This window comes from Osmerus eperlanus, chromosome 6 (genome assembly GCF_963692335.1).
Source record: "Osmerus eperlanus chromosome 6, fOsmEpe2.1, whole genome shotgun sequence".
Classification (NCBI taxonomy): Eukaryota; Metazoa; Chordata; class Actinopteri; order Osmeriformes; family Osmeridae; genus Osmerus; species Osmerus eperlanus.
This window is the reverse complement of record NC_085023.1, coordinates 17,145,458-17,170,402: the sequence shown is the minus strand read 5'-3', so window position 1 is coordinate 17,170,402 and position 24,945 is coordinate 17,145,458. Positions and strand designations below refer to the sequence as shown.

Sequence of the window (24,945 nt, the reverse complement as noted above, 5' to 3'; positions counted from 1 at the left end):
TGTCATGGATTTTATCCTGCCACAAACCACCTGACCACTGTGCTGGTCAGTTGGTGCCAAGGCTACCAGCCCAGCGCGTGGCGCAGACAGACAGGCTGGGTATTAGGCTTGGCAGAGCTGTGATTTACTGGAGACAGAGAGTCCAGTCCATTGAACCTAGAGGAGCTCCCACACAACAAGGGAACAGAGCAGGAGACAGTCGCTCGCATACACTGTTGCATGTCGTGGTTCCCCCCCCCCCAACCCCTTCTCTCCTCCTCTGGGGATCTGGTGGTTGAACGTTCCCGAAACCGCACAGCCCTCCCCTCAGCAGAGACAGCTCTGGATACTGAAGGTTCTGGGGTATTTTGATGTGACACACTCAGAGTCAGCTAGCACGACAATACAAGAGAATATAACATAGAGGGCAGAACAGTGCTTAGAGATGATCCAAGCCTCTCACATGCGTCCCCTCTCTTCCACTCCTCCCTCCCTCCTCTCCCCTCTTGGTTTGTTGTGACAAATTCTCTGGTTCTCTGCTTTTGTTTCTTTTCACACGACATCTAAATATCTTGTACTTCTTACAGGAATGTTTGGCTGAAGTCTCGTTCTGCGAGTCTGTATTTAGATTTAGATTTGATGTCCCATCAAAGAAGTGTTGATTCGGGCCGCCATCCCGCCAGTCTCTTTTTCTTCTCAGGCCCTTGCAGGCTTTGGGAGACATGATAGTCTGCTTCTCAGGAGGAGGCTTACAGATGCTTGCATACACACACACACACACACACACACACACACACAGGTCAGAAGGTGGATCGACAGACTGTAGTGTCTCAGCTATTTCTCTGGAGATGACTGATCTGGTCACAAGTTTAGATACCTACACATCCCTGCTCTGACCTGAGCAGTCGAGCTGTCATTGGCAGATGGCATCATCGTTATGGCCGACTTCGTGTTCTGGACCGCTGTCACACCATCCCAGATAATTGCCCAGACGTTTTATGACCAATAAAGAGAGCATATCTGACCAACCAGGTTTCAAACCTATTTGAAAGGTTTGTTCTCAGGAGGGCACATCTCCTCATCAACCTTGTATGGTTCCAAACCACGTCCGCTACGCATAACTTTATTAGTGCTGGGAGCTTTTCTCTTCCCCCATGGAAACTCCTGACCCCCCCCCCCCCCACCCCTACCTTCAACCCCCTATCTTTTCCTCTCAGCTCCAATTCTGGGTACAGTGGGCTGTACACTATACGCTCTAACCTTTCACAGATGAATCCAGGGGGATTCCAGGCAGCCACTTCCTCTGAAGTGATGTCAGTCACATGCGTGGAGAGTGGGGTCAACTGTGAGGCATGACGGGTCATGGCACGCCTGAGGTTAACAACTATAGGGGCAGGGTCACCGACAGGTTCCTCTGGTCTAATGTGATCTTTGACATGTGTGTATGATGTCGTAGGATGTCAGGACTGTCTCTGTCAGGTATGATGCCATGTGATCGACCTGCTCCGAATTTTAAGGGGTAAATGTGTTAACCATTACACCGGAGAGGGCAAGAGGAAATTGGTTAAGGTCTCATCAGACTGATTTATGCCTCGCAATGGGAAGAAATGCATCCTCTCCCCCTCTCTCTCTCCATTTCTCTCTCTCTCCTTCTCTGTCTCAGGTGTTGCTACCTTGTCTTCCTCAGGATAAATCACTTTTTGCCAGGACAGAGGCCTCCATCCTAAAGGGAATCCCTTTGATCCTGCCCTGCAGGCTGTGAACAGCTTTGAATGTGCTTTAGCCCCAACTATCTTTCACTGGGGTAGAGAGACTTTGTCTCCATTTTTTTCTGGGCACAAGCCATGAAGTATAGAAAGTGTCTGTAGTGCTCTGTTCTTCAGAGAGGTGTTGGAGAGTCAGAGCCAGCTTCAGAGGTGTCTGTACAGATCAACCCCATGTCCCTCTTGTCTCTGCATAGTTGTGCTAATGATGGTGGCATCCAGTTTGGCTCTCCTAAGCTCTCCTTACAGGAAACACAACTCCTCGTACTCCTCAGTGGCCATGGTTAGGTGCTAAGGCGGGCTTTACCACTTCAAACACTAGCTCATTTATGCAAACCCGAGAGACCAGTGCTAATTTTAACAACTGAGTACATTTCCCTTTCTGATAGTAGGGGAATGAGGTGCCTTTGTAGATAAGAGAAGGATACTGAGACACTATTTTTGCTTAACGGTTATTTCAGTATTTGGCTGTATAATTACACTTTTGGTGAGATACATAGCAGACTTAATTTTTTTTGTGACTACTTCTAGTAACAGTACTTTTTTGTCAGTTAAAACCAAAATCTGGAGCATTCCTTCTGGAACATGACAGCAACTCTAACCGAAACGAGTCCAGTCCAGTGAGGGGGGGGGGGGGGGGGGGGTTGGGTGGGTCATCCTGTAGATGAGATGCTTAATTGAGCAGTAAACAGACACATAACTGACCCCACGGCTACCTGTCATCCCCTGCGCTCTTTGATACGAGGAACAGCTTCCCTTAGCACAGTGCTGTCAGGCAGCCTCCCGGCCCGCCTTGCACTCACACACCTTTTGCATCCGGGAGACGAGCTCTGACTGCCCACTGTCCTTCAGGATGCCCCTTCCTCATAATATATACGCTCTAATTAGCCATTCTTACCCTAATAGACCTACAAACAGCCTGGTGTGTCTGTACGTGTGTGTGCGAAATACTATAGGAGCCTCCCTGCTGCCAGCCAGGTGTGAATAACCAGGGTTGTCACCTCCAACTGCCCCAGGTGCCAGCAACCTGCTGGGAAACCACTTCACACCGGCCTGGGAATGAACCGGGTCGAGACAGAGACAACGACACACACAGGCCTGAGACAAAGAGGCAGGGTGAGGGAGTGGCTGTCTCAGCTACTGGGTCAGAGGGAAAGCACCACCTCACACACACGCACAGTTTACCACACACTCTGTCGTCCGCACCGTGTCACACACACACACACCTATCTCCCGTCACAGTACTGTTTTTAGCCTGTGTGTATCCTGCGCTGTGCCCCCTCCTTTCCTCTGCTGATAACTCTGTCAGTCTTGCGGCCCCCTGGGGGATGAGGAGCAGGGATGAGGAGGCTGTAATGAGCCTCTATACAGATGATAACACCAGGGCAGGAGATAACATTGGGAGGGACAGAGTAATGTGTCCTTATAGCAGGATGATACTGTTTTCCAGACTGCTTTCCTTTATTGCAGTGGTAGGGACTGAATACATATGAAGAGACACAGGGGACTATTTTCTGTATTTCTACAGTTTTCCTAAAAAGTTGACTGGATACAATAGTTCTCCAAACTGAATTAAGCACACATCTGTTTTGTATTTATATGTAGAGCATTATTGTAAAGACTCCATGAAAGAGAGAAGTTGTGTTTCAGTTGTGATTAAATTATATCCGTTTCCCACAAGCTGTTGTCTGCCTCCTCTTGTCCTCCTCCCTCTCCTCCTTTCTCTGGAGTGGTGGGAACAACCAAAGAGAGCGCATTCAAATGGGTAATTCAATTTGACTTCATCGCAAAGAGGAGAGAGAATAAGAGATAGAGCAAGAGAAGAGAAAGACGTGTAGAAAGTCAGCCGGAGAGAGATTTTTGGTGAAGCCATACAGAGACAGACACATAAACAGCTTACACGCCACCTATTGGTCATGGAATGTCATTGGCACTACATGATAGGGTGTAAAACTTCATAACACCTCACCTGTTACAGATTTATTTATTAGGAACTGAGTGTCTAACCCGATCATTGTTTGCTCTGGTGAATAAAATACAATTTTGTGTGTACTGTTGGTGTGCTTATCTGTGTGTGTGTTGGGGAGGAAGTGTTTGTAGATCAAGTTTACAGTAGGAGTCTTATGTGAATTGAGATCCTGCCTCCAAACATATTAACAGGAGGGAAAGGTGTATCAGGTCCAAATACATGAGCAGTTACTATCTTAAGGCCCTGAGTGGAATATCCTTTTACAGTGAATTGAGGACACGCTATCTCCACTTCTGAGGGTGTAGAATGAATTAAAGGTTAACTGCAGAGGGATGCCTGTTGAAGTATCTCCTTCTTCAAATGTTTGTCTGTCACTCAGTTCAGTGTAAAGCCCTGAAAAGAAAGTGTGAAGGATTATCCTAGGCTTTCATGTTCTTCTGACACCATTAGAAGCCCAGTCCTTCAGTCTGCCAATAGGTGATAGATAGCAGTGTGGCTCTGTGTGAAAGTGGGAGAGGGGAAAAGAGCAGACTGTCAGTTCTGTTTGAGTTGGTTCTTATCTCTTTATCAAGAGAAGTATCAGGCTAACAACCATCTGCCACCTTCCACTTCCACTTATTATTATAGAATACCTAAAAAGGCTACTGCTATTTTGGTACCCATTGTTTTTCCATCTTGGTGCCTAATATGAATAGCTGTTGCGATCTTTATTTATTTCACATTTTAAACCAACTTAGATTTTTTGTAACAAAACTTCAAAAACAATTTGTGTTATCATGTTGATGTTCTGTGGCCATCCTTAGGTGAAAATAAGCAGGCAGTGGAAATGTGGTTCTGTGTGTGGTTGTGTTTCTCTGTGTGCATGTGTGTGTGTGTGTGTGTGTATGTGTTTGTGAAAGAGAGAATGAGAAAGCAAACAATCCATTGAAAAAGGGTGGACGTCTTAAGCGCTGATTGAATCAATGAGGCTGGAGCCTGTGTGAAAAGTGTGTTTGAATAGAGAATAGAGAGGGCCGAGGTGGATGGCAGTTATTATATTATTTCCCAGTGGAGAGAGCAGGTCCCAGAGGCTGTATAACTGATTTAGATGGATCAGCAGAGGGGTTCCCAGACTCCTCCAGTCCCCCAAGCCCACGTCTGCTTGTCCTCCTGCTGCAGACCCTTTTCAGCCTCCTGACCCCCTCCACACACACAAGCACAAACACACACACAATTCAAGAGTCATGCACACATGCACGCACACATGCACACATATGCACCGACAAATGTAAACACAAACACAGCAGACTCCATTTAGACTGAGCCCCCCCCCCCTCTACACAAACAAAAAAACAAAAGGAAATCAACGACAACAGGCTGGGCGAGAGAAGGACTCTTCCCTCTGACTTCCTTCGTAAATAGTCTACTCCTCAGTCATTTTCTCTCCTCTGCCTCAGTAAAAACAAAAACAGAAGACACAAACACACCCAGTCCTGTGTCTGACTGACTTGGCATCACTAGAACAACACAGACTGATAGGTGTAAAAACCCTAGAAACTCTGGGAGAAAGAAAGAACCACGAGAACAGGCCCAATCATTCATTTGGCTCAAAATAGTGCTGAAACCCGCTTTTCCATGTTGCGTAAGGTGGCCTATGGTGTAAGCCCACACAGAAGAGAGAACAGGAGGAGAGAGGCTACCATCATCACCATCACCTTCCACACTGGAATACCTCACAAGACCTCAGACTGATAGCAAGACCCTCAGACCTGCCATGCTGTAATCCCCCCAAGATCCCCTTCACACGACAGCCTCCTTTCACTCACACCCACACATGGCCGTGTTTGTGTGTCTGTGTGTGTGTGTGTGTGTGTGTGTGTGTGTGACCTCAGGTGCTAGACCGGGAGACAGCAGCTCTGGGATAGAGTCCATTTGGTCACTGTTGACAGGAGGACGTCTCTAAAGAGTTTTTTCCACACTCACTCTTTAACTGCTAAAATAGCTCAGCAAACAGATGTCCAAGCAGCCCAGGTTTCACGACAGTGACACCATCCGAGATGAAAGGCAAAACAACCACCCTTTCTGTAGGCTGCTGGCCAGAAGTTGAAGCACTGACAAGATAATAAAACCAAGTCATGACACGAACAATCACATTAACTGACTTTTTAATGTAATATTATTTTGCATGTCTTTATTTTATCTTTAGATTATAATGTGTGTGGGGGGGTTGTGTGTAAATCACATGCTCACGCGTATGTGTGTCTGCATGTGTCTCGGAGTGGTTGTGTTCTCCCAGGCAAGAGGCAGCTGGCCGGGGCGACGAAGGAAGGAGTCACAGGTGTCTACTGGTGGTCTGGTCTCTAATCGCAGACTTATTACCATCACATCTCTCTAAGTCTATGAGTCCCCTAGAGACACCTCAGTTATGGAACAGGCTGGGTAAGAGGGCCTATTGCGTGGGTCTGAAGAACATTACTGACGGACTGACTCAGGGAGTGATGGGATGGCATAGGTGGCTGGGCTGGGCTGAGCCGGTGCACATGTAGACAGTAGTTGTTTGTTGGGGGCTGTGGAGGTCACAGCAGCCCTGGGAAAGCTAACTTCTCCATCTAAAGCAGCGAATGCTGGCTACGACCTCTGTTGAGTCAGTGTATGAATGTAAGCAGTGGCAGATGGCTGCTTCTCCAGCTGAGATTTAGGCCTAATCCCCCGGGATCAACCAACCATGGGTCATCAGTCACTTGCACCCTAGAGTGAGAGAAGATGGGAGAGAAAAGGAGACAGAGAGAGAGAGAGAGAGAGAGAGAGAGAGAGAGAGAGAGAGAGAGAGAGAGAGAGAGAGAGAGAGAGAGAGAGAGAGAGAGAGAGAGAGAGAGAGAGAGAGAGAGAGAGAGAGAGAGAGAGAGAGAGAGAGAGTAAAAAAAGAGAGCAGGAATGAGAGAGGATGGGAGAGTGAGACAGCACGACTTCTTGTCAGCCTTTAATCCCACAAATTGAGTAAATAAATTGAGGAGTTTAAATTTACATATGTTAAACAAAGGGTCCTAGGACACTCCCAGTGTTATCAACTGTAGAGAGACAGGACTGCATGGGAATCATACCAGACAGCCAATAAGAGTTTGAGAGTGAGTGTGTGGATGAGGGGGGTGGCTGCATGAAGGTGGATGTGGTTGTATTGTTGGTGCTTAGACCAGCTGCACCAGTACAACCATTAGAGAGCTGCTATGACTCAGCAGTCCAAGGATTATACCCTCCGAGCCCCTAAACCCCTTACACATACACCCTTCCCCCTTTGAGAGAGTGGTACTCACACCTCTCCATCTGGTCAGGCCCCACCCCCTCCACATGTCAATCACAGCAGGATGCCCTGCTTCTGCTTCAAAGAACTTCTGGGTTATCAAAATGTTGATTGTATGGGGGGAGGGGGGGGGGGTTGTTGTTGTTGTGGTAGAAGTTATATTGTGAATTTCTCTCTCAAAAACCTATCCAAGACCCTTCTCTTGTGCATAAAGTCTTTCGTACTTACAGGAAAAGAAGCCCATATGGCCGCCTGTCCTTTCCTTTGTTCTACAATGAAAAGGTAACTTAGTCAAGAAATAACTGTATTTAACATTAAAACACCCTTTACATGACATAAGATGCTCCCAGGTCCTATTTTGTTATCTGACTTTTCTGACGTTTGGAGACAAACGATGATGACCAAGTCAAGCCATGCCTGGCTTAGAGGAACGTAAGCAACAGCAACATGGCGTTTGTCGCCCCCTCGTGACTGCTTAATGCATGACGAACTTCACTCATCTCAATTGGACTCACGGCATTTCCGTTTCCTTTATGTCTCTGTTTCGCATTGAGAGGTATGTTGTTAATGTTTGCATTTGCACGTGGTGGCATTTTTATGAAAAACTTAACATTGGGGTACACTTTGAACTCTTTACCGGTTTAATAGATGAATTAGGATACCATTTTATAACATCTGGATGTTACATGTATCGTTTTCTTTTAGTAAATGGCAATAGTTGGCGATTAAGAACTTTAGCTATAAGGCTAACAGTCAGTACTAGCACCCCCGCGTCCTAGACTTGAGTTGCAACAAACCGGCTAGCAACTAGCTCCAGTTAGCAGCAAATTCCCATTATTATAAAACGTCATTGGTTAACTATATCTTCTTTCTTGCTAGCCTAACATCTTTCTTGGTTATGGAATGTGTATTTAGAAAATATTTTTTGTCATGTTTTCTTCTTTTAGACTGAACTCCTGAGTTGGCCATTATGGGAGCTTACCTGTCTCAACCTAACACGGCCAAGACCTCGTCCGATGGCGGCAACAAGAAGATGAGCTACGGCTTCTCGGCCATGCAGGGCTGGCGGGTTTCTATGGAGGTAATGAAAACGCAATGGGTTCATAGATGGATGTTTTGTCAAGCTCGCATGTTACCTCAGGTTTATGAACTAACCACCAGTTATTTGGCAACGCATGCTAGCGTACTAGCTGCTAACATAGCTAATTTAGTAGCTAGCTAATTAATTGTCATGTTGCATGAACGGAATCATCTGATTAGGTCAAAATTGTTGTGCATGCAAGTAACTGTTAGTAAAAGCCTATTTTTCAACCTGCATTTGTTATTTAACTCTTTTGGATACAGTTTCTCGTTAAATGTTCGCAGCTTTCATGTGTTTGTCTAACCTGTTGTCATGGGTTCCAGGATGCCCACAACTGCATCCCAGAGCTGGACGAAGAAACGGCCATGTTTGCTGTGTATGATGGACATGGAGGTACAACTTTTTCCCACCCCACACAAGTAACATCTTTAGTTGAGAACAATGTCAATTCTGTGCAGACAGTTGAGGACATTCTGCTACTATATCAATATTTACAATTGTTGTATTTTCTCTTTTAGGTGAGGAGGTTGCATTGTACTGTTCTAAGTACTTGCCTGACGTTATCAAGGAGCAGAAAACGTATAAAGACGGAAAACTGCAAAAGGTCAGTTGGTGTTTGATAAATGCAGTGGCCATTGAGACCCTTTGAATATGGAGTGTTTTATTTTTACCTGTATTGTTGATGTGTTTGTTATAGGCCCTGGAGGATGCATTTATGGCCATTGACGGTAAAATCACCACTGAGGAAGTAATCAAGGAGCTGGTGCAGATCGCAGGCCGACCCACAGAGGAAGCGCCCAATGAGAAAGTGGCTGAAGAGGATGACTGTGAGTAGATGGCAGCAACAGTGTCAACCCATCTCTTAGACAACTGTCTGGTCTCGTTTCCTTTTGATTACAAAGAATGGATTTAACCCCAGTGAAGGTTCATTGGCCGTCATCTAACTTCCCTGTCTTTCTTACCCTCTACCTCTCTCACCCAGTGGAGAACGAGGAGGCAGCTTTGCTCCACGAGGAGGCTACCATGACCATCGAAGAGCTGTTGGTGCGCTACGGCCAGAACCTGAATGCCCTCAAACACAAGAAGGCCTGTTCCGAAGCCAAAAGAGAGTCTGGGGATGGAGATACCCCTGACGGCTGCCACACTGGGGACAAGGTCCTTAACGGGGAGCTGGAGGGAGAGACGGACAGCAATGGCAAAGCCGGGTCTGGGGCCTCTAAGCTGAGGGCCTGCAGGAGAGGAGCAGCGGCGGCAGCATCAGGGGGACCAGGCGATGGCAACTCCTCTGCAGGTGCAGGTGGAGGAGAGAAGCCCAGCAAGGTGGAGGGAGATGCGGGTCCCTCCTGTTCTTCCTCTGCCCAACCCCAAGCTCCTGGAGACACCAAGTCCAAGTTCTTTGAGGACAGCGATGAGTCAGGGGAAGAGGAGGAGGAAGAGGGGAGTGATGAGGAGGTGAGAGGGAAGGGAACACCCCCATCAGGATTATTCTTTTTACTGTCACTTGTCATCACTTCTGCCAAAAAAGGACAATCAATTGGATTATCTTTCTTTTTAATATCTCCCCATCTCTCTCTCCCCCTCTTCTTTAGGATGGCAGTGAGGAAGACGAGGGTGAGTACAGCAGTGACAATGAAGAGGACACTGAGGAGGGAGAGGATTCTGACGAAGAGGAAGAGGAGATGTGCCTACCAGGAATGGATGGGAAGGAAGAGGTAAAGCCAGCGAGCCTTTCACGGCCCCCTGCACTTTATTAGGTCCATATCTCATTATTCTGTGACAAAATTAGTAAATATTCCGACCCCCTTCGATCCTCTGCCTATATAGCTGACAAACGATTGTACTGGCCCTAACGCCTGCCTGTTCTCATTCGTGTGTGCGGTGTCTCTACTCAGCCGGGCTCAGATAGCGGGACCACGGCGGTGGTGGCTCTGATCCGGGGGAAGCAGCTGATCGTGGCCAATGCCGGGGACTCCCGCTGCGTGGTGTCTGAGAAGGGCAAGGCTGTGGACATGTCCTACGACCACAAGCCGGAGGACGAGCTGGAGCTGGCCAGGATCAAAAACGCGGGCGGGAAGGTCACCATGGACGGACGCGTCAACGGAGGACTGAACCTCTCCAGAGCTGTCGGTACGGGAAACGCTCTTGCCTGCTTGCAGTAAGATCAGACGTTGTTTCGCTGTCTGGAGAACAAATGAGATTTGTCCCATTTGAACAGACGCGGTCATCATAGTAGTAAAGGCTGTCTTAAACGAGCAGACTGCCTCAAAGGAACAATTCAAGGTTACTTGTCTTGAATTGGCGTGATGAATAACCGCTTATACTGTATCGTGCCCTGCTAGGTGATCACTTCTATAAGAGAAACAAGGCCCTGCCAGCAGAGGAGCAGATGATCTCAGCCATGCCTGACGTCAAGGTCCTCACACTCAACGAGGAGAATGACTTCATGGTCATCGCCTGTGATGGCATCTGGTAAGCTCACCCCCCATCTTGGCTAAGCATATTTTTATATGGAGTGCACTTTAACCCCATCCGTATCAAATTGTGTTGTCCACAGGAACGTTCTGAGCAGTCAGGAAGTGGTGGACTTTGTCAGTCAGAGAATCAAACCCAATGACAAAGGAGTGGTCAGACCCCTGTCTTCCATAGTGGAAGAGGTAAGACCCCACCCCACCCCCCCATATTTCTCCAGTGTGCACTTTAAGTCTAGAGGGAAACAAAATCATATTGGGTTGGGTTAGAGATGGATCTGAGGGTGGTTCTCTAATCGAAGGCTGTGCTAACATACATGGTAGTGCTGCTAGATTGTGAAGGGTTCCCCTAACCCAGTGTGTCCTCTCCCCCAGCTGCTGGACCACTGTCTGGCCCCTGACACCTCAGGAGATGGTACAGGATGTGACAACATGACCTGCATGATCGTAACCTTCGGCCCCCACCCCTGCTCAGGCCAGGCTGAGGGTACTAAAAAGAGAAAGCCAGAAGAGATTGTATCTGAGAAGAATGGAAATGACTGCAAAAAGGCCAAGAGTGAATAGAGCTGATCTGACCAGCTGTTCTGTGCACAGCCTAGTCCGGTCTGACTCAGCCCTGGCCTGGCCTGGTTCAGTAGCCTGACACATAAACTCCCACCTCACCCCCAACCCTTTCTGTGGAACCTTTTTAAAGACTGATCTCTTGGACAGGATATCTATTAGTTTATGTCCAGAGATATGAGACAGTATAACTGTATAACAGTCCTTTTTTTCTTTTTTGTTATTATTTTGCTTAAGGCCAATTGAAACCATGTTCTGTGTGTCCTAGTGTGAACTATCTTGTCACCATGCCATTGTTTATGTATATAGTTTTCAATACTTGTAATTGATCAAATGCATTTTTTCTTTGTAATTGTGGATCAATGTGACATTTTGGTGCATACTACTTTGACACCAGTATGTAATTAATTACAAATACATTTTTTTAAATAACGTGACAACTGGAGCCCTGTCTACTTCTTTTTAAATCCAGATTGTTTAAATGAAGGAAATGTCTTTCAGGTGAAGGCTACTTTCTAGAAAAACTGCTCTTCTAGAAGGGTTGATGAATTCTACGTAAAACATTGACATTAAGCTCAGCACTTTCTACTTGCTGTGTTTCGTAAATACAGTTCGCATTCCTTTTTTGAATAATTTTTTTGAAAAGAAAATGTCAGCTGTTCATTAATGGCCACTGGACTTTGGATGTCTAGTTTGCACAAAAGGATTAAGGTGAAAACATTGTCTAACATTTTACATAATTAATGTGCAGTTCAAGTGTAGATCATACTCGGTCAGGTTAGATAAAGGAAAATAGTACGGAAACTCACTTCGTGGTTCTCTGAAGGATGCAAAATTGTCCATTTTGCTCTATAATGGCTACTATGATGTATTTTTGCAAATATATTTTGTTACGTCTCAAAATTCTGTGAGCTGCACAGAACAAAAAATGCTCCCAATTAAATTTTCTGTTTTCCTTATTGAGAGGAATAAAGCAAACCTGTCATCTGTTTTTATTTAAACTATTGTGACAATATTACAAACTAAAATAATGCTTATAGTAACATTTCATAACCATGTTCTATGAAATTAAGTATATCATTTATCTACAAAAAATGACAAAGTTACAGCTGATGGTCATAACTGACTCATAAATCCAACCTGTGGCTACTTTGCTACTACATCATTATTCATACAAAGGCATGGATGTGTGGTGAGAACCTGAGATGTGGGGTCAATGTGTTCTTCAGTTTACCACATAGGGGTTCTGACAAGCATGCCCCTCCAGCCATGAGCCTCTGCCACCTGCAATACAGTAATACAGTATTATCACAGCATTGTTACCTGGTGATAATGTACAACCTGCTGATGAGGTTGGGTAGCCATGTATACCTGCATTCTCTTATGAAGGAATCTCAGCTTCTGGGTCAACAACTCAATCTCCTGAAAAGAGACAACATTTCAACATAGTTTACACTTAAGAGTCTACATTTGGGCAGCCAATTTTATGTAACAGAATTCTGAAATATATAGATCAAAAGTACCTGGTTGAATTTGTCATGACGTCTTAATTGGATTTGAGGAAGAAGCTCGTCAAGTCTTTCAATCTATAAAGGAAAAAGGAATTAAGTTGTACGATAGTATTTTTACCACTAAAACAATTGTGTACATTACACAAAAGTGTGCTTTATATTGTACCTTCCTGACAATACTCTGTAGTCTTGTCTTCATGCTTTTATTGATCTCTGTCGTGGCAGTTGTTCTTGGTTTTGGAGAAACTGAAAACCAAACACAAACCACCCAAAACCCTCAACATCATTCTCATTAGAGAAAGACCTTAAGAAACCAACTATATGTAATGGATGTGAATGTATACCATGCTGGAATATCTTTGCCACCTCCAGCACATAGGGCCTATGGAGACAAAAGATAATGTAATAGATGTTTTACTGTTGTAAGACCATGAACCTATATACTTAGTATGGCTTGAGGTATACCACCAGTGCTCACATGTGCTTGCTGTTCGCAGGGATAGAGCTGTTGAGTGGAATCAGACAGCCTCTGTGGTTCCTCAACTAAGATAAAGAAAGACTTTCAACAGTAACACAACAACACCAGATCTAGTCAGGGTGATGTGTATGGGTGGGCAGTCTGAAATATTTGGATGAGTTAGTGTATGCTTAATGCAATTTTACAAATATGCTTCATGCATCCATTGGGCAGGCAAAGACGACTCAAGTTTTAATCCAAGTACTTATATATTTTTATTTTACGTTACCTTCAATGCCCTATTTGCTAAACTGAATCCAAAATTACTGGCTACAATCTAAGAGAAAGAGAGGGAAAGAAGATTTGATCAATAGGCCTACTGAGACCTTAAAAATAAGTCAATCATGAATATTTGTTAAATGCTGTATTAATACATATCATCTACCTGTTTAACAGAAGTGACATCTGTCCCCTTAGGAATGGACACCTCCCTCAGGGCAATGACTCGTTCATCTAATTAGACATAAAGCTAAAGTCATGGACTGAGTGACAAAATAGTCATTCAATTATCTCTCTCACACACACACACACACACACACACACACACACACACACACACACACACACACACACACACACACACACACACACACTTACACATAGAGCTATACAAAATATCTGAATGAATCCTACAAATGCTTTAACAGTTAATCTAGTTATCGATTAACTTCCTGCTACTTAGCTTGCTACAGAAGTACCACGGTGCTACAAAGCCCAGTTACTTTTAGCTGGTTAACTACAGGCAGCCAGTCAAAGCCACCATACAAACGAGGACTTTGCCTCTCACCAGTCAAATGCACCTGTTAACATACTAGCTAGTCGACTGAGTTTTTATTCATATCATTTTGATCTTTACACTCTTTTCGGATATAGGGTCAAGTTTTGCTAGCTAGTTAGCTACATATTAGTTGGCAAGAGCCAGACCCATAGAGATACATGTATTTCTCTCTATGGCTCTGGCAAGAGCAAATAAAATGTTTAGTGAACATCAGTAACCATGGTTACAAGCAGTAGTAAGCGTTGAAAGAGCCAAGTTAAATATCTACTTGAAAATGAATAAGCCACAAGGAAGGAAGAACGTACCATTTTGGTCTAGTCTCTTCAGTGCAATCCAAGTCTTTAATAAACAATGAGGCTCATCATAAACTAAATTTGACATGGTTTCTTAGGCTGTGTGGAGGTTCTAAAGTGCGAAACGCAAACGAGGTTAACGGAAGTCTGCCTCTAGCTTCCGCTTTAAGATGTTTAGGAAAAAGACGCGCCATATAGAAAATGTAATGAACAGGTTGATAACATTGTTACAGCTTTTAGCTGCAGCTGTTTCAAAGTTATCGAAATTATCGGTTTCAAGCCATATTAATTAATTGATTAATTACGAAACATAACATTTTGGGCTGGTACAGTTGTGGGACTACAACTGTTAAAACGTTCAGACTTTTACCGATTTTACTAGTATCTAGGCTACTGTAGCCAAGCTGTTGTCTGATTTGGTCTACAAACGTTATCCGTCTAGCGACCATGAATAGGAGCAAGGTTAAGAAAACCTCGGTGAGTTTTGTCTGGCGCCCTTGTGTGTAAGTGTTTAGGTAATATCTGCTTGCTTATAGTTTTCTTTTTAATAATAATTAAATAAATGCCATTGCTATTTGATCTAATCCCACAGACTTGGATCCGAGGCCAACAAAGTAACATCTCCTCATTTTTCTCTTCAAAGAAGATAGAGGTACAGCATTCCTTTCCAATGTTTTCGTATAGTTTACACAAAAGTAGCAAACGCTGGATTACTTCTCAATGTACATTAGCTAAAGAATAAATGATTAAATGTTTGACTTTCAGAACTCATCCCCTCAAAAGATCACTGAGCAAGAGAAGTCGGACGTCGCCATCTCGTCCGAGCGCAGTCCTCTTGGAATCTTGGAGAATATCCTCTCCTCCCCGGACCTTATGACTGTTCCTGAGACTCCTGACAGCCAGATCAGGCCCCCACAGCAATCTAGCAAGCTCCCTGAAGATCAACTTTCCAAGTCTCCTGTCAGCCGCATGCCAGGCTCTAGAGGGATCTGCTCAATAAAGGCAACTTGTAGATTATCAATGAGAAATAAGACAAGCTCACCAGCCACAACCATAGCTCCAGCCCTGGTCTCTCCAGACCTAGTTCCAGCCCAGGGCCAGACAGGCAGGAAAAAGGCTGACCTGTTTATGGGCTCTGGGTCTGTGAAGAGGCTTTTCCATTCAGAGGATGTTCAGACACCCAAGCGAGCAAGGACCAGCAGCAAGCCAGTCACAAGGCCTTCCCTTAGCACACTGCAGCACACTCGCCTCCCTGGTGATGGCTTTCTGGAGGAATGCCTGCAGGTGATTGGTCGGTCAGACAGTTCAGGCATTTTAAGTAAAGGTGCCCTGAAGAAGTCCAAGTCTGGTCAGATTGTATTGACAGACAAGGGGAAGATTAAAAATGAGAGGACATCGTTAAAGCCACTGTCTGTATCGTCCTCCAGTGTGTCATCCAAGAGCAACTCTGGGTCCATGAGACAGGTTGCAGCACAGAAAGAGGAGAGTGTGTTCACTGTTATCACAGAGCCGACAGCTACTGTGAAAGCAAACAGCCCCACTAACGTTAAAGACGACGGCAGTCATGTGATTTCCAAGAAGACTGATCAGCATATTGGAAAGCTGCCACTAAGGGAAGGGTTAGCTTCTCCATGTCCACCTGAGCCCCTGAGTAACAAACAGGAAGTAAACAAGCAAGCGGATGGAGAGGAACCTGATGGGACAGGTGTGACATCCTCAGAGAAAGGACAGGTGAGGACAGAGGGTGCTGATGGGAAGGGTGTGACACCATCAGAAGACCATCTTGAGGGTCTGGTAGAAGGCTGGCTTGATGACCAGATGGAACAAAGTTTCAATAATATCAAGGAGGACCAGGACAAGTCCAAAATGGGGTATGACACTGATACAAGTTAATAGATGTTAGTTGCTTGAGTGCTCTACCATTACCTTTCATTATGTAATTGTCTTTATCCATAACTTATGTTGTCTTGTTGCACCCAGGAAAAAGAACATCATCCCAGACCATGTGATCTTGAGCCCAGGTGAGAACAACCGGTACTGGGTTCTAGATGTCCAGGAAGTCCCTGGATCTAGAGGAGCTCTGGAGAAACACCTTACCATCACCTGCTCCAACACCCTCCAGCCCACACACACCTGCATCCTCCGAGACGGATGGTAAGAGGCTTCCCTACCAGACATTTCTATGGTCATCTGGTAACACCACCCACAGCATATGTGAGTAATAATCAGAACTCCAAAGAAATATTTTATGTGTTTTGTTGGCAGGGTGTCGAGCCCTGTGTCGCGGAGGGACGTGGTTCACCTTGAAGGCAGGTGTGATTCTGGCACCTGGTTGGTGGACAGAGACTCTGGCTTCCTGGTCCTACTCCCTGACCTGCTGGTCTCTGGCACCAGCATTTCCAGCGGGATCCGCTGCATGAGGCGTGCCGTGCTGGGGGAGATGTTCAAGGTACTAGTTCAGTTGCTGTGTTCCTCAGACGAGTACCTTAAGTAAGCTGTCAGTATTGCCAGTCAAAATTACCTGTATCTTATTATTGATGTCTGCCATCCCAGGTCCCTTCTCAATTCTTTAGTTTTCATGAAATATGCTATTTCTGATAACCCGTGTTCTTTTCACCTGTCCAGAGTTTTGACGGCGGCTCTAAACAAATGCTGAATGGAACCATGGTTCATGAGATTTTCCAGAAGGCCGCTATGAGGGGAGACTTTTCCATAACGACTTTGCAGCAACTTGCCAATCAAGCACTGCTGAGCCCCAACTACCTTGGAGACATGTAAGAGGCAGACAAACCTTTACCTCCAACCCATCTTTGTTAGTATGTTTGTTGTCAAGCTTACTTGTGTGTGTGTGTCTGCAGGTACAGTCTGAATCTGAGGCAGGAAGACATGAGGCAGGAGGTGTGGGATTACCTGCCTGCCCTAGCCGACTGGGCTAGGGACTACCTCCACACTTCCTCTCAGGCCGGACAGAAACAGATCACCCTCAAGCTGTAGGTACCACACAGATACACACATCATCTTATCTCAGCAGACTGTTAGATGAGAAGAAAAAATAAATATCCCCACCAAGAGATAAAGGTGAATGCTTTTTAATGTGTGTGTGTGTGTGTGTGTCCTCTAACCAGGCCCAGTGACGGGGCTATGAGCAGGCAGGACTCTGCATGCAGCGTCACGGTAGCTGAGGTGGTGGACATCGAGGAGAACGTGTGGTCGCCCAGGTTCGGTCTGAAGGGGAAGATCGACGTGACGGCCCGGGTCCGGATCCAGCGCCGTGGCCGAGCCCCAGTGGAGCGGCTCATGCCCCTGGAGCTGAAGACCGGAAGAGAGTCCAACTCTATAGAGCACCGCAGCCAGGTACTGGAGTGTAGTCTCTCTCTCTCTCTCTCGTATACAAACACACACACACATATACTTGTAGCCAGGTGAGTCGGTGGTAGACCCTCTGGTGTGATCTTGCAGGTTATCCTGTACACTCTGATGAGTCTGGAGAGGCGTTGTGATGCGGAGGCGGGCCTCCTGCTCTACCTGAAGACTGGCAGCCTGCTCCCCATAGTGGGCAACCACATGGACCGAAGAGGTAGGCTACACCCCCCCTTAACCTGACACCACCTGGATCAGTTTTACTGACACACCTTTTCCTGTAAACTATACTATACTGTTTTGATGAACTTTTAGAACTGTTGAAGCTACGGAACACACTGGCTCATCACCTGGGAAACACTGTAGTGAAGGGCGCGGGACAGACTCGGCTCTCCGCCCTTCCTGACATCATTACAGACAGACAGACTTGCAAGTACTGCCCCCAGAGCAGGAACTGTGGGCTCTATGACCGGTGAGAATGGTTATTATTACTGATCTTTGAGAGGGAGGGAATCTAATCTAAATGTTGTTAGGAAAATGTCTCATATATATAGTTTTTTTTTAATGGTTGTGTTGTTTCTGTCTCTTCAGGGCTGTTGAGAGTAGATTGCCGGACTATGCCTCCCATGATGCCGTGCAGGCCTTCCTGGAGCAGGAGAGTGGTCATGTGATGGAGTCTCACCTGCAGTACTTCAGCCACTGGCTTCTCCTCTGCAGCCTGGAGGCGGTCACTATGGAGACCAAGAATGGCCGCAAACGTGTCTGGCTGCAAACCGCAGAGGAGAGGTGGGGCACCATACACACACACACACACACAGTATACTAACAAAACACGCGTGTGTGTGTGTTTTGAGAAGACACTTGCGACCTTCTGGTTTTAGGAAGATTTTGAAAAGATCCTTTATTTTTGATTGTCTGTTCTGCGCTGTGTTGTAAGGGAGAAGAGAGGAGGGTGTGTCGGGAACCTTCAGCTGATTGGTGAGGTGAAAGCCCAATCAGATGGAGTGTTCATCCACCGCTTTGAGCGGCGAAGCGGAGCTGCAGACCAAACTGTGAGCGGACTGGCCGTTGGTGACCGGGTTGTTGTGAGCGACGAAAAGTTGCAGCTGGTCGCCGTGGCAACCGGATACGTGTGTGATGTCGCTAGTAGGACAGTCAGCTGCACTCTGGACAGGTGAGACTCGCACACACTCGTACTCCAGCATCGTGGGCATCTCAGTCTGGTTCAGGGACTTGTCTAACAGCTGGCGTTCCTCTCCTCTGTAGGGATCTGTCCAGGCACAGTGGGGTGGTGTTCCGTCTGGACCATGATGAAGGAGTGACCGGCCTGTCCACACATCTGGTCAACCTCTCCAAGCTCATGGAGAACAGCCCTCCCAGGTTTGGTGTCCCTTGTCTTCAGTGTGCCTCAGAGGAGAATAGGACGAGAGCATGAGAAACTTGAGGATGATCCTTGAAATGATCACAGCCAAATCTACAGGAAGTGTAGATGTGGAAGAGAAACAAAGACTCTGGCGTTGGAAAACCAGTCACTCACTCAATGTTTCCCTTATGTCTGTCTGTCTGTCTGTCTGTGTGTGTGTGTGTGTGTGTGTGGTCACAGTCTGAGGCTGAGGGAGCTGATTGTGGACTTCCGTCCTCCCCAGTTCATTTCCAGTCTGAGCAGCGTGCTACCCCACGAGGCCAAGGATACCGTGGCTAACATCCTCAAAGGTGAAGTCTCTCTCTTCCATCCCCCTTCACGAAACGTCACTCCACCATCCTCCTAATCTCTAATTCCATGACCATGGATCATAATCCATGATCATCACAGACTACATCCAATAGTCAGTGTCCTGTTGTCTCCCGCTAACCCTCCTATCCATGTGTCTGTCCTGTGTGTGTGTCTGTCCTGTGTGTGTTGTAGGGCTCAACAAGCCTCAGAAGCAGGCCATGAAGAAGGTGCTACTGTGTAAAGACTACACCCTGATAGTGGGTATGCCTGGCACGGGCAAAACCACCACAATCTGTACCCTTGTAAGACCTGGCCCACTCCTCTCTCGACTCCTCCTCTCTTCCTTCCCTTGTTCACCTCTCCTTCCTGTTTCTCTTTTCCAATCTGAATCCTGGACGTGAGAAGTGTGTTGAAGTGCTTCAACACTCTTCCTCCTCTGTCCCACAGGTACGCATCTTGTATGCATGTGGCTTCAGTGTGCTACTGACCAGCTACACCCACTCTGCTGTGGACAACATCCTGTTGAAGCTGCGCAGGTTCAAGGTGGGCTTCCTACGCCTAGGGCGGAGTCAGAAGGTCCACCCAGACATCCTGGCCTATACCGAGGAGAGGGGGCGGGCCGACGGCATACACACCCTCCCCGAACTGGAGCAGTTCTACAACAAGGAGGTGCGCGCACACACACACATTTTGACAGCTTGCTCTACAATACTACTTTATAACACAGTTTTATTTCTTCCACATGTCTGTGCAGCTCGTAGTGGCCACCACCTGTATGGGAGTCAAACACCCCATCTTCACCCGCCGTCGATTCGACTTCTGCATCGTGGACGAGGCGTCTCAGATCTGCCAGCCCGTGTGCCTGGGACCGCTGTTCTACGCCGAGCGCTTTGTCCTGGTGGGAGACCACCAGCAGCTGCCCCCCATCGTCCAGAACCAGGAGGCCAGGTCAGACCATCCTCTCCCGCCCTCCCAAACCTCGGTAACCTACGCCAGTTCACCACCTAAAACTTGTGTTTATGTGTGGCTTCTCCCGCGTCTCTAGGTCTCTGGGGATGGACGAGAGCCTGTTCAAACGACTAGAGCACCACAAGGAGGCGGTGGTCCAGTTGACTGTTCAGTACAGAATGAACAGGTATGGCTAGGAATCTCTCTCAAGCACATATACTCAAAATCACGCTCTCACAGACGCAAAGTCTTTCGGTTCTCTCTCAGAAACTCACAAACTCACCCTGTCTTGTGTCGTCTCCCTCCAGTAAGATCATGTCCCTCAGTAACACGCTAATGTACGAGGGGAGGTTGGAGTGTGGCTCAGAGCGCACCGCCAGCGGCCTCCTCGCCCTGCCCCACCTAGAAACTGTCCAATCAGAGCTGGAGCTCTGCCTCACCCGCCCAGAGGACCGGGCCTGGATACAAGCTGCCCTGCTACCAAACAACCCTGTCTGCTTCCTGGACACTATCCTGGTCAGTACACAATGCTTGTGACATACTTCCCACAATGTACAAAAAAATCCACATACTGTACACAAAGTACTGTAAAACACCCTATTTATTATTTAGCACTGCACAAATTAGACATACCTCACAACATCTCCCTGCCCAATACACAACATAGTTTGCATGACGCCCCATATATAATACACTACAAACCCACCATCCTCTATGACTGAAATTACTGGGCTCTTGTGTCTGAGCACGGTCTCTACCGCCCCCTGCAGGTGCCAGCAGGAGAGACGGTGGAGCAGGGAGGCGTCAGCAACCAGACGGAGGCGGTCCTGGTCCACCGTCTGCTCAGCATGGTGCTCAAGGTAGGCCTCAGGGTTTGGAGCTTGTGATTGGTGGAGAGTTCCCTTGGCTGCCAGATAACTAACAGTCCCCTTGCCTGTTCCGTTCCAGGCAGGCTGCAGGGCCAGTGACATTGGGGTGATCGCCCCCTACAGGCAGCAGCTGAAGACTATTTCAGGGCTGCTGGTGGGGTCGGAGTTCAAAGGCGTGGAGGTCAACACAGTGGACAAGTACCAAGGCAGAGACAAGAGCCTCATTATCGTGTCCTTTGTCAGGAGCCACCCTGACGGCAACGTGAGTCATGAGAAGAGCTGACTAACCTCAGTCTGGAGGGTGAACTGATACAAGCACAGAAAGATCCAAAGGGCTTTATGACTGAAAGGTAGCTTTGTGTCTAACTTGTGTTTTTAAATTAGTCAGTGGTAAGCTTATATGTCTCGCCATTGTGGAATGTGTGTGCGTGTCTTGGTGTGTGTGTGTGTGTGTGCGTGTCTGTTTGTGTGTGCCCTCTCAGCTGGGGGAGCTTCTTAAGGACTGGCGCAGGCTGAACGTGGCCATCACCAGAGCCAAACACAAGCTGCTGATGCTGGGCTCCATCCCCACCCTGAGACGCTACGCCCCCCTGGAGAAACTCCTCAACCACCTGCAGCAGGAGAACATGATATCCTTTATCCCCTCCACAAACACACACACACTTGTGTTTGTTACAGTACTTCTAGATTACTATGGATTGTGCTGTCTAATAAAGTTTTTCTTAACCGCAAGCCACATATTCCAGCTCCCTCTGGCAGCTCATGAGGTGTTACCCATCATGCATCTGTGATGGAAGGACTGCTATACACTGTGAGGTGACGTTCCAAAAATTGAAATGAAATATATAGAACAGAATATGCACTACCTCATCTGCTGCTTTAAATGCTCTCCTGATATACATTTCTGTGATGAAGACCTTTTCAGAAATTACATCCAGATGATTAAACTGTATTTGTTCATCATCTTGGTACTTGAAATGGTGCTCACGCTGTGACTTGAATCTTTTAGATCATTGGAGATTGATCTTAAGCACTGAACCAAAACAGCAATGGTGTCTCTTGTTTTAATTTTAACCAGTTTGATTTAGCAGGATGTGATTCATTACACTCTTGCATACAGTATTTAATATGCTGCTCAGTGAAGGGTAAACTGGAAGGTACCATGTCTAATTTCTACATAATTCTACAAACTTACCTCAGTTGATGATTCATAACAGTAATATGTTCATTCGGAAAATGTAGTTCTTCAATCCTTCTACCTAACCTTGACTGAAAACCAGTACTGACCTCACAAAGAAGCAGGCTACTTGTGTTTCACTAGAAATGTTCCAAACCTCATTATGATTATTAATTGTCTTTCATACCATCCGTCTTTTATTATGTGTAATAATAAGAATTTTGTATTGTGTAATTTTGTATTTTCTGTGAATAAATTATTTTAATTATTTAGCATTTTTCAGTTTTATTATTCACAGGTGTTATGCACCCAAATTATTTAGAATTTGTTTAAATCCAGTTACACTATATATAGACAACTATAAAAACAGAGTTCCTTCGAGGATGGTGACTGCCTGGCCTGTGATGTCCAATCTCCCATCATCCCTCACTTCCAGCTGCAGTTCTCCACCACGACTTGAGCACTGATAGGCTGGCAGGTACAAGAAGTACATTAGTGACATTTTACATACAAGTATCAAACTTTGATTCCTAAAGTTTCACAACATAGTTTCAACATTGTATAAATATGAACATGTTTGTACCAGGTGAAATACAGAGATATGCACCCATGACTGCTCTGTAACTTAACTGTTTAATGTTAAGCTTACCCAGCATCATCTTCTTGCCTAGTTTCTCAGACCAGTAGCTCGCCAGCACAGTATGTGAGGAACCTGCAATTATAGAACAATGTGTTTCTAATGTGCCACTGACCAAAATGTCCACCCACTCCCTGTAGGGATTCTGAACCACACAATTTTAATGAGATTCTCCTTCCAGAGACCAGAAGTCACTCTTGGAATATCAGAATCCTCTTGGCATAATGGAAGATGTTTTGGGTGATGTTTAATGCCTGCAAGTACCAGTGACGGGGTCTTCCGGAATGCCATTCCAGGGGGAAAAGTTTCTGGAGTAGAAGTCATAGCCCGGTTGGCACTGAGGGGCTCCCAGCATGGTGACTATCACCCCTTTCACCCTGCCACTGCTCTCACTGGCCAGCAGGGCTGCAGCGTTGGGCTGCAGGCTGGTCAGCACTGACCTGAGAGAAACACTGTGTAAATAGTACTGAATACTTTCTGTACACACACAAACACCATAAACACACTGACCTGTCGCAGGTATCATCTAGGCGAACCATCAGCTTCTTGGTTGTGGGACAGAGACACACTTCTTGAACTGGATGGTCTCCTACAGCAGCCTTCACACGTTGCATACCATTCATTAATATATGACCTTTCTGTTATGGATAGCCTGGATAAAACTTTTATTAAAATTGCCTTTTGACTTACTTTAATGACTTCTTTAAAATCATCTGCCACCTGAAGAACAAAAATATAATATCAGGAGTCGTCAGAAAGACATTTGAGGCAAAACCGTGATTTTCATTGCGTACCTGGGGTACAGGCTTATTGAGGGGGAAGTCCATGACTATGGAGTCTCCCTTCTGGCGGACATGTAGCTCTCCACTCATAGTCTCAAACACCAAAGTTGAGTTAATATTCTCTGGGTTAGGAGATAAGTGAAAGAGTTACTATGTGCACAATACTAATAGGTGAATCCTGCACCCATCTATTGCAATTAATGTTCTGTACTGTTCTGTTCTTTGCTAGTCTATCCTTTGGAAGGGTACATTGGTAATTGTATGTAATTTGTCCCAGTTGCCTTTATCACAGTGAAAACAGTTAATATAAAGCTTTTTACTTTTCTTATAGAAGAGTACAGCAGCAGAGGCCAAGGTGGCATGGCCACACAGGGGAACCTCATTGGTTGGACTGAACCACCGCAGATGAAAACGGGCTCCTGATAGAAGTAAACATTTTTACCAGTGCAAAGTCTTCACAAGTTATCACAACAATATACAGTCTCCAGGTCTAGCATATACTAGAAAGCCACAAACTGTCCTTCACTAACAGGCAGATCAAAGTCCAGACAGACCCTGTTACATTATTGAACGTGTACCATGGATAAAAAGCCTAGGAAGTGTAAGCCTACCTGAGCTGAAGTCATCGGCTGGGTTGAGCCGTGTAATGAAGGCTGTCTCAGACAGATTCATCTCAGCTGCTATCTTCTGGTACAACTCATCCTGCAGCTTCTGCATGGGTGAAAATATGATAAATTGTTGTCATTTCTGTGCAATAGTCTTAGAAAGGGGAATTAATTAACTGAAAATTAAGCATTACATTTACATTTATTCATTTAGCAGACGCTTTTATCCAAAGCGACTTCCAAGACAGCATTATGTTTAGATACTCATTTTCAATACTTAATAGTAACCCAACACAGAAGCAATGTTGAAAAACGTTTGTATGTAATGTCCATGTAATAGTTGATCAAATATACAGATGTACTTACACATAAAAGTGGACAAACAGCTGCAGGATTCCCTTTGAAGGGTAGATTAGTAAATGCATCAACGGTGAATACTGGAATCTTCATTATTTTTACTATAGATGACCTCCCGGATGACTAGTGTAAGCCCCAAACTCATTTCAATGGACTTTAGACCGTAGTCAGTGCCCTGTACAAATACTCTATTCAGTTCATTAAACCTCGCATTGACTCCTGTTCTTCTTTCGTCTTAAAAAATATGAATATGAAATCTTTTTATATGAAGGGGAATACCTTTAACCATTAAGACGTAT

At 45.8% G+C, this 24,945-nt stretch overlaps 4 protein-coding genes across 6 annotated transcripts; 2 read left to right on the top strand and 2 right to left on the bottom strand.

Annotated features, from left to right (window-relative positions):
• The first annotated feature begins 7,451 nt into the window (after positions 1-7,451).
• On the top strand, positions 7,452-11,538 carry ppm1g (protein phosphatase, Mg2+/Mn2+ dependent, 1G). 3 transcript variants are annotated; one of them, XM_062464039.1, is made up of 11 exons: positions 7,452-7,544; positions 7,936-8,069; positions 8,393-8,462; positions 8,588-8,673; positions 8,767-8,896; positions 9,052-9,521; positions 9,659-9,781; positions 9,962-10,196; positions 10,409-10,538; positions 10,624-10,723; positions 10,913-11,538. In XM_062464039.1, the coding sequence occupies exons 2-11, from the start codon at positions 7,959-7,961 to the stop codon at positions 11,099-11,101; spliced, it is 1,644 nt and encodes a 547-aa protein (XP_062320023.1). In that variant the 5' UTR covers positions 7,452-7,544; positions 7,936-7,958; the 3' UTR covers positions 11,102-11,538. The 3 variants fall into 3 exon arrangements, with proteins under 3 accessions (XP_062320023.1, XP_062320022.1, XP_062320021.1); XM_062464038.1 differs by lacking the exon at positions 7,452-7,544 and adding an exon at positions 7,546-7,605; XM_062464037.1 differs by lacking the exon at positions 7,452-7,544 and adding an exon at positions 7,639-7,804.
• A 516-nt stretch (positions 11,539-12,054) lies between these two features.
• On the bottom strand, positions 12,055-14,334 carry si:zfos-1056e6.1 (uncharacterized protein LOC107988029 homolog). Its single transcript, XM_062464040.1, has 9 exons — positions 14,210-14,334; positions 13,512-13,579; positions 13,356-13,403; positions 13,088-13,152; positions 12,954-12,991; positions 12,776-12,855; positions 12,622-12,684; positions 12,470-12,520; positions 12,055-12,382 (listed from the first exon to the last, which is right to left on the bottom strand). The coding sequence occupies exons 1-9, from the start codon at positions 14,283-14,285 to the stop codon at positions 12,329-12,331; spliced, it is 543 nt and encodes a 180-aa protein (XP_062320024.1). The 5' UTR covers positions 14,286-14,334; the 3' UTR covers positions 12,055-12,328.
• Positions 14,335-14,367: 33 nt separating this feature from the next.
• On the top strand, positions 14,368-22,535 carry dna2 (DNA replication helicase/nuclease 2). The gene is made up of 22 exons (XM_062464025.1): positions 14,368-14,674; positions 14,790-14,849; positions 14,963-16,068; positions 16,178-16,351; positions 16,463-16,646; positions 16,823-16,971; positions 17,056-17,187; positions 17,323-17,551; positions 17,657-17,774; positions 17,873-18,029; positions 18,149-18,343; positions 18,495-18,731; positions 18,824-18,937; positions 19,161-19,270; positions 19,464-19,573; positions 19,719-19,940; positions 20,026-20,219; positions 20,317-20,406; positions 20,528-20,735; positions 20,990-21,079; positions 21,168-21,350; positions 21,571-22,535. The coding sequence occupies exons 1-22, from the start codon at positions 14,645-14,647 to the stop codon at positions 21,877-21,879; spliced, it is 4,401 nt and encodes a 1,466-aa protein (XP_062320009.1). The 5' UTR covers positions 14,368-14,644; the 3' UTR covers positions 21,880-22,535.
• Positions 22,491-24,846, bottom strand: LOC134022476 (phenazine biosynthesis-like domain-containing protein). Its single transcript, XM_062464034.1, has 9 exons — positions 24,656-24,846; positions 24,296-24,395; positions 24,005-24,103; positions 23,697-23,806; positions 23,593-23,622; positions 23,413-23,501; positions 23,167-23,342; positions 22,915-22,977; positions 22,491-22,736 (listed from the first exon to the last, which is right to left on the bottom strand). The coding sequence occupies exons 1-9, from the start codon at positions 24,737-24,739 to the stop codon at positions 22,624-22,626; spliced, it is 864 nt and encodes a 287-aa protein (XP_062320018.1). The 5' UTR covers positions 24,740-24,846; the 3' UTR covers positions 22,491-22,623.
• Positions 24,847-24,945: the final 99 nt, after the last annotated feature.